Raw genomic sequence first — 13,037 nt, forward strand, 5'->3', positions numbered from 1 at the left:
ATGGTAAAGCATTTAGCAATGTGGAGGATTTGAGAGATCTTGGGATCCGTGGTCGATAGGACACTCAAAGTTGATGCGCAGGTTGACAGTGTTGTTAAGAAGGCATATGGTGTGTTGGCCTTCATCAACCATGGCATTCAAGAGCCGTGAGGTAATGTTACAGCTATATAAGATCTTGGAGTAGTGTGTTCAGTTCTGGTTGCCTCACTACAGGAAGGATGTGGATGCTATAGGGAGAGTGCAGAGGAGATTTACAAAGATGTTGCCTGGATTGGAGGGTGTATCTTATGAGAATAGGTTGAGTGTACTTAGCCTTTTCTCCTTGGAGTGACAGAGAATGAGAGGTGACCTGATAGAAGTGTATAAGATGATGAGGGGTATTGATCTTGTGGATAGCCAGAGGCTTTTTCCCAGGGCTGAAATGGCTAACAAGAGGGGTCATAATTTTAAGGTGCTTGGAAATGGGTACCAAGGGGATGTCAGGGGTAAGTTCTTCACACGGAGTGGTGGGTGCATGGAATGCACTGCCAGCGGCAGTGGTGGAGACAAATACAATAGGGTCTTTTAAGAGACTCTTAGATAGGTAGATAGGTACATGGAGCAAGGAAAAATAGAGGGTTGTGTGCTAGGGAAATTCTAGGCAGTCTCTAGAGTAGGTTACCTGGTTGACACAACATTGTGGGCCGAAGGGCCTGTAATGTGCTGTAAATTTCTATGTTCAAGAGAACTGAAAATTAGATTTGGCTTGTCATTATTGATTGGTACATGGGGTGGAGGTAAAGGTTCTGAAAGGCAGATGTGTAAGGAATGATGGAACAAATGCATAGATGTTTAATGTATGCAATATTCCTTGATTATTGCTTTAATACTTGTTCTTGAATACTTGTTACAAACCTCTTAATAGTTGTGAAATTGTTTGAACTACTAAGATAGCTAACGATGAGAAAAGTTGGCAACGTGAGTAAGTTTATAAGTATTTATTTTGCTTGTTTCAAAGCCATATGGAATTCCGATAACCTCAATTTAAAACATATTTTTAAGGTGTAACTGGTCTAACAACTTATAGCAAGAATAATAAACCCATTACTCACAGTTCAACAAACTCCTATGTTTCAAAAGCTTTGGAACATTGTGTCAGTTGCCAGTTGAACTTGCTGCAAGACGTTGGGACTAGAACTTAATGCAAATACCTTTTCTAAATGAAATATTAATCAACAAGCTCAGAACAATGAAGCTGTAGAATTGTATGCTGAGTAGCAATATTTACATTGGAATCACAACACTGCGTATGCTGGAACCTGGAGTAACAATGTGCTAGAGGAATTTGGTATGTCTTTCAGAATCTGGTGACAAGGGTGTGCAGGGAAGGAATTGTTGATTATTTTGGGTTGAAACCTTACATCAGGACCAAGATTTTCAGTTCCTCTTTTAAATTTTATTTTCCTCTTTTCCTTCCTCTTTCTCCCTCCCATCTGTCACCAAGCATGGGATGCCCCTTGCCACCTCATATTTGCAATGGTTTGTTGTGCTGAAAGAAGGGAGCAATATCTATTGATAACTTGGCTCAAGAGTCACATTTCTAATAAAATTTGTCCCAATTCAGATATTTTCACTGGGACTGCTGATCTTATTTAAAAATAGCTAATTTGTTCTCTGGTGTTAACATTGCAGTAAGTAGACTTTCATCAAGTTTTATGTCAACTTCTATGATGGGTTCTTTGTCTAATATAATTTTATTCTGATTTAACCTTTTTCCAAAGAATTCCAGATAAATGTCTAAATTCTTCTTGGGAATTGTTCTTCCTTATGTTGCCTCTGCTCTTTTGCTCGTGACTTTGTGCCCTGTGATTCTTGACTCTGCCAATGGAATAGTCTTTTTTTACTTCATTGGGCTCTATGACATTGAATATCCATCAGTTCACCTTTCAACCTCCTGGGAAGAACAATGTAATCAGTTCCATTCCTAGCTCTTTCATGGGATCCTTGTACTTGCTGATCAATCTCTTTTGAAAGAAACTAAATCTGATTCCATCACCTCTTTGGGCAGTAGTTTCCTCTTGTATATATGTGTAGGCAATAGAAGTCATCCAGTTTGTCAGGAGTTCAGTAATCACTTGTGTCCAGTCTATTAGCTTTGAAAAGTCATCTCCTTTCCTGAAGTATTTATTGATAGTTTTCCCTGTTGTTACAATTGGAGTTTAGTATAGATGTGAAAATTGCTGAAAGATGTAAATACTGAAGTAAAAGGCAGTTTTGTCCCAGTAAAGTAGTATGAGAGCACAGCGGAAAAAGACTTTGTCATGTGAAATATAATTATGAAATTTTGATCTTTAAGTGGGTGCTTAGAATAATTGTGGCAGATGACGTGGAAAGGATTTAAAGCACATGCTTTATTTAAGGTTTGAGTTGTTTGAAAGGGTTTGAGATTGAAGACATCAGAAGGCGCTTGTTTATCTGTGTGAATGGCGTAAAAGTATCATGGAAATGTAATGCATGTGCTAACAGTTTTGCCACTGTCTTTGATGGTGTGGTGTAGTTTATGAAGTCTTCGTGGATGCATTTGATCGCATTTTTAAAACAAATCTTGTATTTCCCTACCAGTCAGACCTAATCTTCATCTTTTAAAATTGTTTTATAAGTAATTTAAGTCACTCTGGCAGTTCTGTGTAATCTTGTACAAGCTTGAGTTGAATTCTGTTTTATTGTAGCTTTTAGAACAACACTGGCTCTGAAATATTTGTAACTCTAAAGTTGTTTTGCCAATTTAAACTTCAGCAAGACTGTTTTGCAGAGTGGGTGCTGCTGAAGGTTTTTGTGTGGTTAGCTAATGCCAAGTTTTGAAACCTGGCAACTAGTTTTAAATAAAAGAACTGTCTTGACAATAAATGAAAAGATTTTTCCCATTGTTTTACCAATGTATCTTTTGAGTATTCCTACACCTCCCTCCTAACCTTATTTTCACTGGAAATAATCTCGAAGTATCTATATTTATTGTATAGTAGTCAAAATCCAAGGCCTAGCTGTTTTTATTTCTTTAAGTGCAACAATTCACATAGTAGTATATACCTTTTAGGTAGCTATTAAAAACTGCAAATGGAATTGCAGTAATCCTGTAACTTTGCTTTAGGAAACTTGTTCCTTGACAGATTTGAGACAGAGTTTTGGTAGTGTTTTATCCTATTTACTGTTATTTAAAGATGCACATCAAACTTACTAAACTGGGTAAATACTTCTGTAACAAAGTATTTCTAAATTTTCATATTTAATATTCCTAGACAAGTATAATTTGGAGAAGATAAATTATAACTTGTACTGGATACATGATGGAAAATATTGGTTTTTTTTCCCTCATATATTCCAGAGTTAAGGAAATCACATGCCCAACCAGCATTTAATTTTCCATCCCTAATTGCTCTCGAGAAATTGATGATGAACTGCTGTAGAGGTTGAGTGTGACTGAGGTGAGGTGCAATGCTGTTAGGGAGGGAGTTCCAGAATTTTGGCTTGACAGTAGTCTAGAGTGAGCTTTAGCAAACAGAAGTCTTGTTGAAACCTGCACCTTTCTCAATCTAATATCATGCAAATCTTTTAAGTTTAGCTTTGAGCAAGTAAACAGCTATAGCAGCATAAAATGTGCGTCTTACCAAGTTTCATTTTCAGTCCAACAAAAAATAACATTAAGCAATGATTTCAAATATAATTAAATACTTAATTTTGAAATGTGCTTGCATGTGGAATTTATTGAGCAATAAAATAACATCCAATGCTAAAATGAAGTTTGGATAGTTGGATGTCAGTGCAGTTCTTCTAGAAGTTACTATTGAGGTTTCAGTAGGTGGTGAGAGTCCTGTCACGTAAAACAAAGGATCAAGCTGATCTCGTGATGCAAAACTGTTGCTGTAAATGTCTTGGGCACAGCAAATTGACCCAAATTGACCCAGTACGTGTGTGTGAAAAGCTTACTGTGCACGATTACAAATTAGAAGCAGGAGTGGAGTTATCTTGAGCCTACTATGCATTTAGTAAAATCATGGCTAGGATAATCTAATCTAATCTCAGCTGCATTTGTACTTGCCCACAATTGTTATTTATCCCCATTGCTCAAATTTCTATCTAATATTTGTTTCCACTACCCTTTTGAGGAAGGTTCCAGACTTGTGATCCTTTTAAGTAAAGAAAATTTGCCTAATTTCTGCTTTAAACAAGTAACCCTGTCACCCTTCATCTCTAACCTCCCCCCATTTAAAACAGTGATCCCTATTCACATTTCCAAACCCCAGTGGATATATCTATTCTCTAACTTTTTTCATTAGAAATATCACTTGTTACTAGTCTAAAACTGAATTTCTGAATGCATTAACATCCTTCAGTAATGAGGTCAGTACTTTATACATTGTGTTCTCTTTCTGTGTCCCTCCGAAGTTCTCGTCAATGCCCAATATACCATGATGCACTGTAAAGCATTAGTTTTGCATTTGATTCCGCTGGGGATAACTGATAACTTTCTCTTCCTGTACACTAGGCTTTGTGATACATGGACCAGGGCATGCAAGTCTATCTTTCTCCGTTTAGAAAACTGCACTTGATTTTTTTTCCCCCTTCCAGACTGGCAGTTTCAGTCTGGAACATGTGGCGCTCCATTTGCGAGGTCTTAGCCTGTGCATTTTACCTTTTGTAGCCTCTTTCTGTCGTCACAATTTATTTTCCCATCTATTTTTGTGTCTCAAGCAAATAATGGAAGAGGTTCTGTAGAAGCTGGAAATCTTGCAACACCCACATGAAATGCTGGTGAAACTTAGCGAGTCAGCATGGATGCTGTGACTCACTGAGGTTCCTCCAACATTTTGTGTTGCTTTAGCTTTATAACAAGCTGCCTTGGTGTATATGAATTCTAATAATCTTTGTAGCATACACTGTCAACTTGAAAAAGATCTGTTTATGTCTATTCAGTTTCTTGTTTGCAAACCAGTCTTCCGCCCACACTACTATGTTACATCTTGCACTTAGAGCTTGCATTTTTCTGCCCTGATCTTTTATGAGGCACCTAATAAAATGGCTTCTGAAAATTTGATGTGTTGTACTGTATCTCCTGATCTTCATTTATTACTGCTTCAGCAAATTGGTGAAGCGTGATTTTTCTTTCACAGACCGTGTTCACTTTGCTTGATTATATTGAACGTTTCTGAGTAACTTGCTATGCCATCTTTCATCATAATGCATTTACCCTCTGACAACTTTTTTTTAAGATTACCAGCTTGATTCCTGCTTATTGTTTCTGTTTTTAAAGAAGAATTACATTTTACATTTTTCAATTTTGTGGAACTGTATCAAGACAGGAATTTTTGGAAATAATCTAATGTATTACTAATTGACTTCTAACACAAAGTATAGTGCTGTTGGTCCATCTTGTAAGGAGCTTCTTGTACGAGGCATGGGCTAAGTGATGAAATATCAAAGCATAATGTACAAATTCTAATTCCTTTCTTGTGCAAAAATGACACTTTTTTTTGTGTTCTGTGTGATCACACTCATAACTTGAGAAGTAAATCCCATTATTCCTTCATAGTTCCTACGTTCGCATTGGATTCGTAAGAGATTAGTAGTGATATAAGAATATTTATTTACATTACTGGAATTTATTCATTTTAGTAGGTAAGAAGAACAATTTGTGTTCCAGGAAACAATCCAAGAAATACATTTGCTTTGAAATCACTTGGAGGGGAAAACCTAACGGATGCCCATGTCACTGTGTGCATGCCTCTTCCTCCTGACTTCTTCACAAAGCTAATTGCTTACAAAGGGAGTCAAATATTCCTCTGTATTAGTACTTCATTTTTCTAATGAGTATGAACTATTGTTTAATAATATTTGAGGATTTAAAAAGAAGCTATCAGAGAAGTCTAATAGTTAGGAAAATTCTTTGGATTTGTGGATGTATACAATGAACAATAAATGTCAGATTTGGCAAATACTAAAAGTAGTGTAATTATAAGCAAACCAGTATATAATTAAAGCAACCAGGAAAAAATGTACCATAAATTCAAATATTTAATGTTTGCTTCACTGCTCCTTGAAAACCTAATGAAGACTTTTTATCTATCCTTTTTGCATGCCATTTATGGCCTAGTGTCAATGCATAATTTGTAGAATGGAAGTGTTTTCAAATTGGGCTTTTTTTTTTCCAAATAAAATGGTAACCAATCTTAGACTCTGGCCACTTTATTAAGTAGAAGAGTGGAACCCAGTATGGTCTTCCGCTGTTGCCCATCCACTTTGAAGTTCGATGTGTCGTGCATTCAGATGCTCTTCACGCCACAATGTTGTATCAGATAGTTATTTGAGTTACTATTGCCTTCCTGCCAGCTTGAACCAGTCTGGCCATTCTCATTAACAAGGTATTTTCATCCACAGAACTGCCACTTGATGTGATTTTTGGGTTTGTTGGTGGGTTTTTTCCCACCATTCTCTATAAACTCTAGAGATTGTTGTGCGTGAAAATCTCAGATCAGCAGTTTGAGTTACTCATGCAGCCCGTCTGGCACTAACAATCATTCCGTGGTCAGTCACTTGGGCCTCGTTTATTCTGCATTCTGATGTTTAGTCTGAACAACAGCTGAACCTCTTGACCATATCTACATGCTTTTACGCATTTTGTTGCTGCCACATGATTGGCAGATTAGATAAGGAGCAGGTGAACCGGTGTACTTAATAAAGTGGCTGCTGAGTGTATATTATTTTGCCAGCTGTTTTGTGAGCTAGTATGTATCTGAACCCTGCATCAAAGGTTTTCTTAGTGAGACTCCAGGTGTTTTAACTAAATGTAATGTCACTTGCAGTTTTTAATCTTTGCTAGGTGTAGACTGGTATTATGGCATTAAGTTGAATCCAGGTGCAATGTTGGTGATTTGTGGAATCTATAAACATTCTTGGGGTTTTAAGTTTTTTTTCTGCTCCTTAGCTGATGTTTAAATATCATTAATCTTCAGTATGCCCGAGATCAAATAACCTCAGGTTTACAGTGTGCAAGTTATACATATGGTAAACTCTGGTTGGAACCATGAAAAGAGGACAATGTAGGCCCATCACGGTAATTAGAACTGTATAAAAAGTATAATTTGTCAATAGAACAGATGTTTGCCAACATTTATATTCCCCTTGAGCTTTTGCCACTCCTAGTCCCATCTTCTTGACTATCCACATCCCCCGAGAGTTTAATTCAAACTTGTTTATTGTCGTTCTTCAATACACGAGTGTAAAGGAGAACAAACTGCTTGTTGTTCCAGATCTGTTGTAAAAAAAAATCCCACAGTAAGCATAAAGAGAACACTTTTTTTAAAAATGCAATAAATATAAAATCAGTCCTATAAAATATTACACCCTATAAAAATCCTGTGCCTTATACATGCTATAAAATCCTATAAATGTAAATCCATTTACTGTGGTTCATCTTTCAGTATTTTTAAAGTTATGAGCTATCTACTTTAATCCTACTATCATCATGACAATATTCTTTGAAGAACTAGAGCTATTTTATTTAAGACTAATCTAAATTCTGACTTGTGTTTAAGAATTTCAAACATCATGAGGGGTGATCTCAAACACTGTGTGGGTGGGATCTCATTGAAACCTACTGAATGTTGAAAGGACTAGATGGGCTGGATGTTTCCTATGGTGGAGATATCCAAAACTAGAGGGCACAGCCTCAAAATTGAAGGGTGACATTTTAGAACAGCAGCAAGGAGGGTTTTTTTTTTGCCAGGGGGTAGTGAACCTGTGGATTGCTTTGCCACAGACTGCAGTGGAGGCCAAGTCCGTGGGTATATTTAAGGTAGAAGTTGATAGTTTCCTGATTGGTTAGGGCATCAAAGGATTTGGCGAGAAGGCGGATGTATGATGTTGAGGGATCTGAGATCAGCCATGATGGAATGGCGGAGCAGACTCGATGGATTGAATGGCTTAATTCTGCTCCTATGTCTTATGAGAGTCCTTCTAAAGAGAGACCAGAGCATATCAGCAAGTGCTTTGTGAGTGATGTACTTGATATGTCAGTGTTTGCTGTTGGATAGGTGTTTTATGCCTTTAGTATGTGTATACAATACAACTCAGAAGGACAGCTTCTTAGAGCTGTATTCTGTATACATTGAGAATAGCACATGTTCCAATATGATGTGAACAGCATTCACTTTAGCATTGAATAAACGTTCTGCACCTATCAGTTTGTTACTCCTTTTGTTTTGTTTCATCATTCAATCTGAGGACAGTGTTCCATATAAAACCATCTCTGGTGTTGAATAGGGAGGGGGCAATGAATTAGTTGCTTTTGTACTGAATAACTGGAGAGAACGAAATTCAATTTTATGCCCATATTTTCACCTTGCCCTTCAGGAAGTCACTAGATGGAATGGGAAAGGTTTCGGCTGGAAACATCGACTGTACACTTTTGCTAGATGCTGCCTGGCCTGCTGAGTTCCTCCAGCATTTTGTGTGTGTGTGTGTGTGTGTGTGTTAGATGGAATGGGAAGACCAAGTGTCTTGTCTTTTGAGCCTAGGTGACTGTAGCCAATTCAGTGTTTCCCCTTTTAGTCCTGAATTAGATGGATTATCTTACCATTGAACCTGAGGCACTCTTTATTTGCAAACTATCTTCATTGATTCCGCCATCTATGTGAAAATTACAAAAGCAGGTAGTACTTACATTAAAATCATCAGTTGGCGTGAACTGTAATTAGAAATTGTTACTTTCAAACTTTTTGTAAGAGAAGTGTCTTTGGAACTTTAAATGTTTTTTTTTAAAAGCCATATAAAGTAATTTATAGCACTGAAGAAACAGCAGTTGGCTCATGTCCATGCTTTCTGAAATGGAATTTGGGTCTTACAATGTAATTCAATTCAGTTGATTGTTTTGGCATTTCTCTGAATTGTTTATTTGTTTTTGCATGTCAACATACATAAATATATGAAGATCCTTTATTAGCAGAAATGTTCTCAACTCTTTGAGAAGTTGCATTTGGGAGAATGGATGAGACCCAGTTGCACATTAGAACCTTTTTGAATCCAACAAGAACCGTTGCATTGTGCAAGTGGAGAGGGAAGCAGGACAGATGGAGAAATGAGTAACTGTTGTTCCTGACAGTTTCTTGGAGGGGAGGAGAATTTTGGTAGGCCTCATTATGCTCACTTGAAATTGGCATAAAGGAACCTGTGGTTGCACCTGAATTGATAATTGATACAGTATATTTTATTGTTTTGCATGTAAGTGAATGGGGTTGAGGAAGCATCTGCCCAGTTATGGAATATACAATGAGTCTTTAAACACTTCAGTTTTGATCAGCTGGACAGCCCTGCCTTGTATGCAAACTTGCACGTCATTTCCTCTGATCTGTTTGCCATAAAGTCCAAGAGATGCAGCATGGAAATGCCCTGTGCCCCATGATGCCATAACAACCATCAGGCACCTAATTGTATGGATGCTACCTGACCTGCTGAGTTCCTCCAACATTTTGTCTATCTGTCGATATCTATATGTATCAGTGTACAGGTATTTCTTGTACAAGTAACTTGTGCTATTACAAGGTACAAGTTCTCAACGTTTATAATTTCTTTGCCCTAAAGCAGGACAGTTTCTGTCCCTGGTGCGTTTTCTGAAATGGAAAACATCCTCTCAAGGCCACAATCCTCAGTGCACTCATACTCCGATACAGCTGATTATTGTCAATTGTATTTGCTATGTTCAATTGCTAGCTGAAATCTTTCAGGCACTGGCATTCTAAATGTATATTAGAATGCCAGTGCTCCTCGTTCTTTCCCCCCTCCCCCCATTCATCTTTTTCCACCACCACCTCCATTTTCCTTATGAAAAGTGTGCTGAATGGCCTCACAAGCTGACTCTTGGAGTAATCTCACCAACCACACCTTTATTTCCCTGAAAACTATTCTGTCATCTCCTATTGAAGCAAGCGAATACTTGAATCAGGAGACTCGTGTTACTGTAATTCACGTGGATGAGGGGACACTTGCATTAGCCAATTAACCTAGCAACTGGTATGTCTTGGGAAATGGGAGGGAGAAAGCTGAGGCATCTAGGAGGAACTTGTATGGTCACTGGGAGGTGATGTGTACTCCACGCAGATAGCACTGGAAATCAAAATCGTGTCTAGGAGCTGTGAGACAGCACTTTACCACTGTGACCGACTGGCTCTCCTGCTCTCTCTCCCATCTGCTAATCCTTCAATTGCCTTCATTATTGTTTACTTAAAAATGCTCTAAGGATGTGCCTTTAGGCTGCAAACCCCCACTATCCACCCCCAGACATCACAACTATGCAGGACTGTTTTTTTTAAATCCCCTGGAACAGAAGGGGATAACCAAAATGCGCAACAGGAAGCTAACTCATCAGCAAATGTGCCCGTGTGCTGGATTAATAATATGTTCTTCAGAAAAAATCAAGTGATTTTTGCCAGCTAGAAAATGGAGACTATTCTCATAAAACTGTAATGATAATGAGCATATACAGATTTTGTTTTCAGTAACACTATCGTAAAATTAACCTTGTAGGTTCACTTCCTGTGACTGGTGATAAAACATACTTTACTCTGAGCAGTGCTTTCTGCTGAACTATTTGCACAACGCCACGGAGAATGGTTTTGGTAACCTTGAGCTTTTGAGTAAATTGGTGATACTACTCCACAGTACCCAGTGTATATACCAGCATTGTTTTACTGTTGAAAAAAGCTTCAGCAATCTACTTGGTAGGGTTCATTTATTTTGTTTAAACCCATTGCCTTAAACTGCTTGTCAATAAGCTTCCTTTTGCTCTGTTGGGTTATAGCTTGCACATTAATGTGTTCCTGCTGTTTCTCTGAGGGCCCCTAGTGTCCAAGGTTACAGTATTTTGTAAATCCAAGTGTTCAGACATTCTATAAATGTACTTAATGTATTAGGATATCTAATAATTCGCCAGCAGAACAGTTATGGCCTTGTATTAGGTTTGGAGAATAGTTGAACTAAAAACTTGTTAGTATTTCTGTTGAGACTTGTTTTGCAATCTGACTCTTGCTGTATGGATATTATTAGTGATCTTGCATTAAGAAACAACTACAAATCCTATTGATCTGTATTAATGATTCTGAGAGAAGCAAGTTGCCCTACCCCACCCTTGGAAACTCTTGCCATAGAAGTATGCAAGAAAGGTAGTTTCAGAAAATGCGCTGTAGTTGTTTAAAGAGTAATAGATATAAAGTGCAGTATTTATAAACACTAAACTGGCTTTGTTATTTAGCTGAATTTCTACATTTTTTTCCTTCAGTCGGGACATCGAAAACAAGGAGACACTCAAGGGGTTAACAAAGATGGATGACCGCCCGGAAGAGCGCACAATTAGGGAAAAGCTGAAGGTGACTTGCATGCCAGCCTGGAAGCATGAATGGTTAGAAAGAAGGAACAGGCGAGGACCTGTAGTAAGTACAATGATATATCTTGCAAAGGAATTTTTTTTTGAGCAAGAGAAGGTTCTGGCAGAGACAGTTTCTGCATTATTCTGTGAAAAGTGCAAATGATTATTTCTTTAATCTGTCTGTTTAAAAGAAGGGAGGGATACAAATTAAAATTAAGAATGCATTTTGTATTGTTAGGAAGGGAGATGGGACTTGACTAATATCAAAATGTAAGCTTTCATCCACATTTAAAGTCCCATAATTTCAATTTTTAATTTTCAAATGCTTGTATTTCAGTTTCTGCCTTTTGTTCTTTTGCAGACCCAAACTCACTCACTTTCTGAAACCTGATTTAAACAAAAATAATTATAATCGTACTTTTATTTCCTGCTTTACTCTGAGAATTCTTCAGTCTGAAAGATATTTGTTATGACATCAACTTCATTGCTGCTAGCTCTGTAATTAATATCAGGTTAAAAGTAGCATTAAATTGGGGTAAAGGAGGTGTTGATTCCACAGACTTAGTACCCCTTTAGACACTGGTTGCGTTGCAGATATAAACTTAAAGCCTTATCACAGTGCCCTCTACTGTTATTTCAGGTACTTGTCCTAGTTTTCATTGAAATAGGCGCAGATGTTTCCCTTTCCTTTTGGTATATACATTTTGTGTGTTCGTGTACATAATTATAAAAATGCAGATTATTACCATATTATTAAAATTAATTTGCTTTTAATTTTGTAGTCCAGGATAGTTCTATGTCATGCCTACATGCAGTTGGTGGAAATTGCAAATGATTTACTAAATTTAATTTAAATGTTTTTTTTCTTTTGTACTCCACTGGAAATAAATTAACTAGGGTCACTTTTGTTTTTCTTGCAGATTGTGAAACCAATTCCAGTGAAAGCAGATGGGACAGAGTTTGGAAAGCAAGCATCTGACTGTCAAACAAATGCAAATGTCTCTCCACAAATGCAGCAAAGAAGGCGCAGTCCTTCCCCCAGTAGTTCATCATCATCAGCCACATCATCATCATCATCTTCAAAATGTGTTGCAAAGTCCGAATCTCCTGGTGTAAGGAGAAAAAGAATATCACCAGTTCCTGTAAGTGCATGAAAAAAAATTCTGACTTTCCTGACCACAGTGAAATGGTATTTAAATGTACAAGTGTCTAAAATCAAATTACCACCAGTCAAATACTGAATATTGTGTCATAACTTTATCAAAATTAGCCTTCAAATTCATGATGTATGAGCTAATCATCTGCGGATGGCCAAATTCTATCACAGTTTCAACACTCAAGGCTGATTTTAAAGGAGCTAATATTTCGAGGACTGAGTTTTAATCTTCTTCCAGCCGACTAGAATTTTTAAGTGTTGCGACTTTCTCGGGTGCATTAAAATTTATTGAGATGTTCAAGAAAATTTGTGAGTCTGCTTGATGGGTTAGAACTGACATTTTCCATGGACAACATTGTAATATTAGGAACTAATTCAAAAATATGCTGTTAAGTGCATGATGAAATATTGTTAATTTTACATTGATAGGGTGAAAATGAATGTCCCTGGCTTTTTAGTCTGATTTTTTTTAAGAACTGTTCAACTGTG

General features: G+C 37.3%; 1 protein-coding gene across 1 annotated transcript in view; it reads left to right on the top strand.

Annotated features, from left to right (window-relative positions):
* Window positions 1-13,037, top strand: part of map3k1 (mitogen-activated protein kinase kinase kinase 1, E3 ubiquitin protein ligase) — an 82,207-nt gene that overhangs the window by 25,360 nt on the left and 43,810 nt on the right. Inside the window, exons 2-3 of the mRNA XM_073064459.1 lie at window positions 11,306-11,456; window positions 12,313-12,534. Coding sequence (XP_072920560.1) covers window positions 11,306-11,456; window positions 12,313-12,534 — 373 coding nt within the window. The remainder of the gene's footprint in view (window positions 1-11,305; window positions 11,457-12,312; window positions 12,535-13,037) is intronic.

The sequence above is a fragment of the Hemitrygon akajei genome, chromosome 13 (assembly GCF_048418815.1).
Source record: "Hemitrygon akajei chromosome 13, sHemAka1.3, whole genome shotgun sequence".
In the NCBI taxonomy this organism is placed as follows: Eukaryota; Metazoa; Chordata; class Chondrichthyes; order Myliobatiformes; family Dasyatidae; genus Hemitrygon; species Hemitrygon akajei.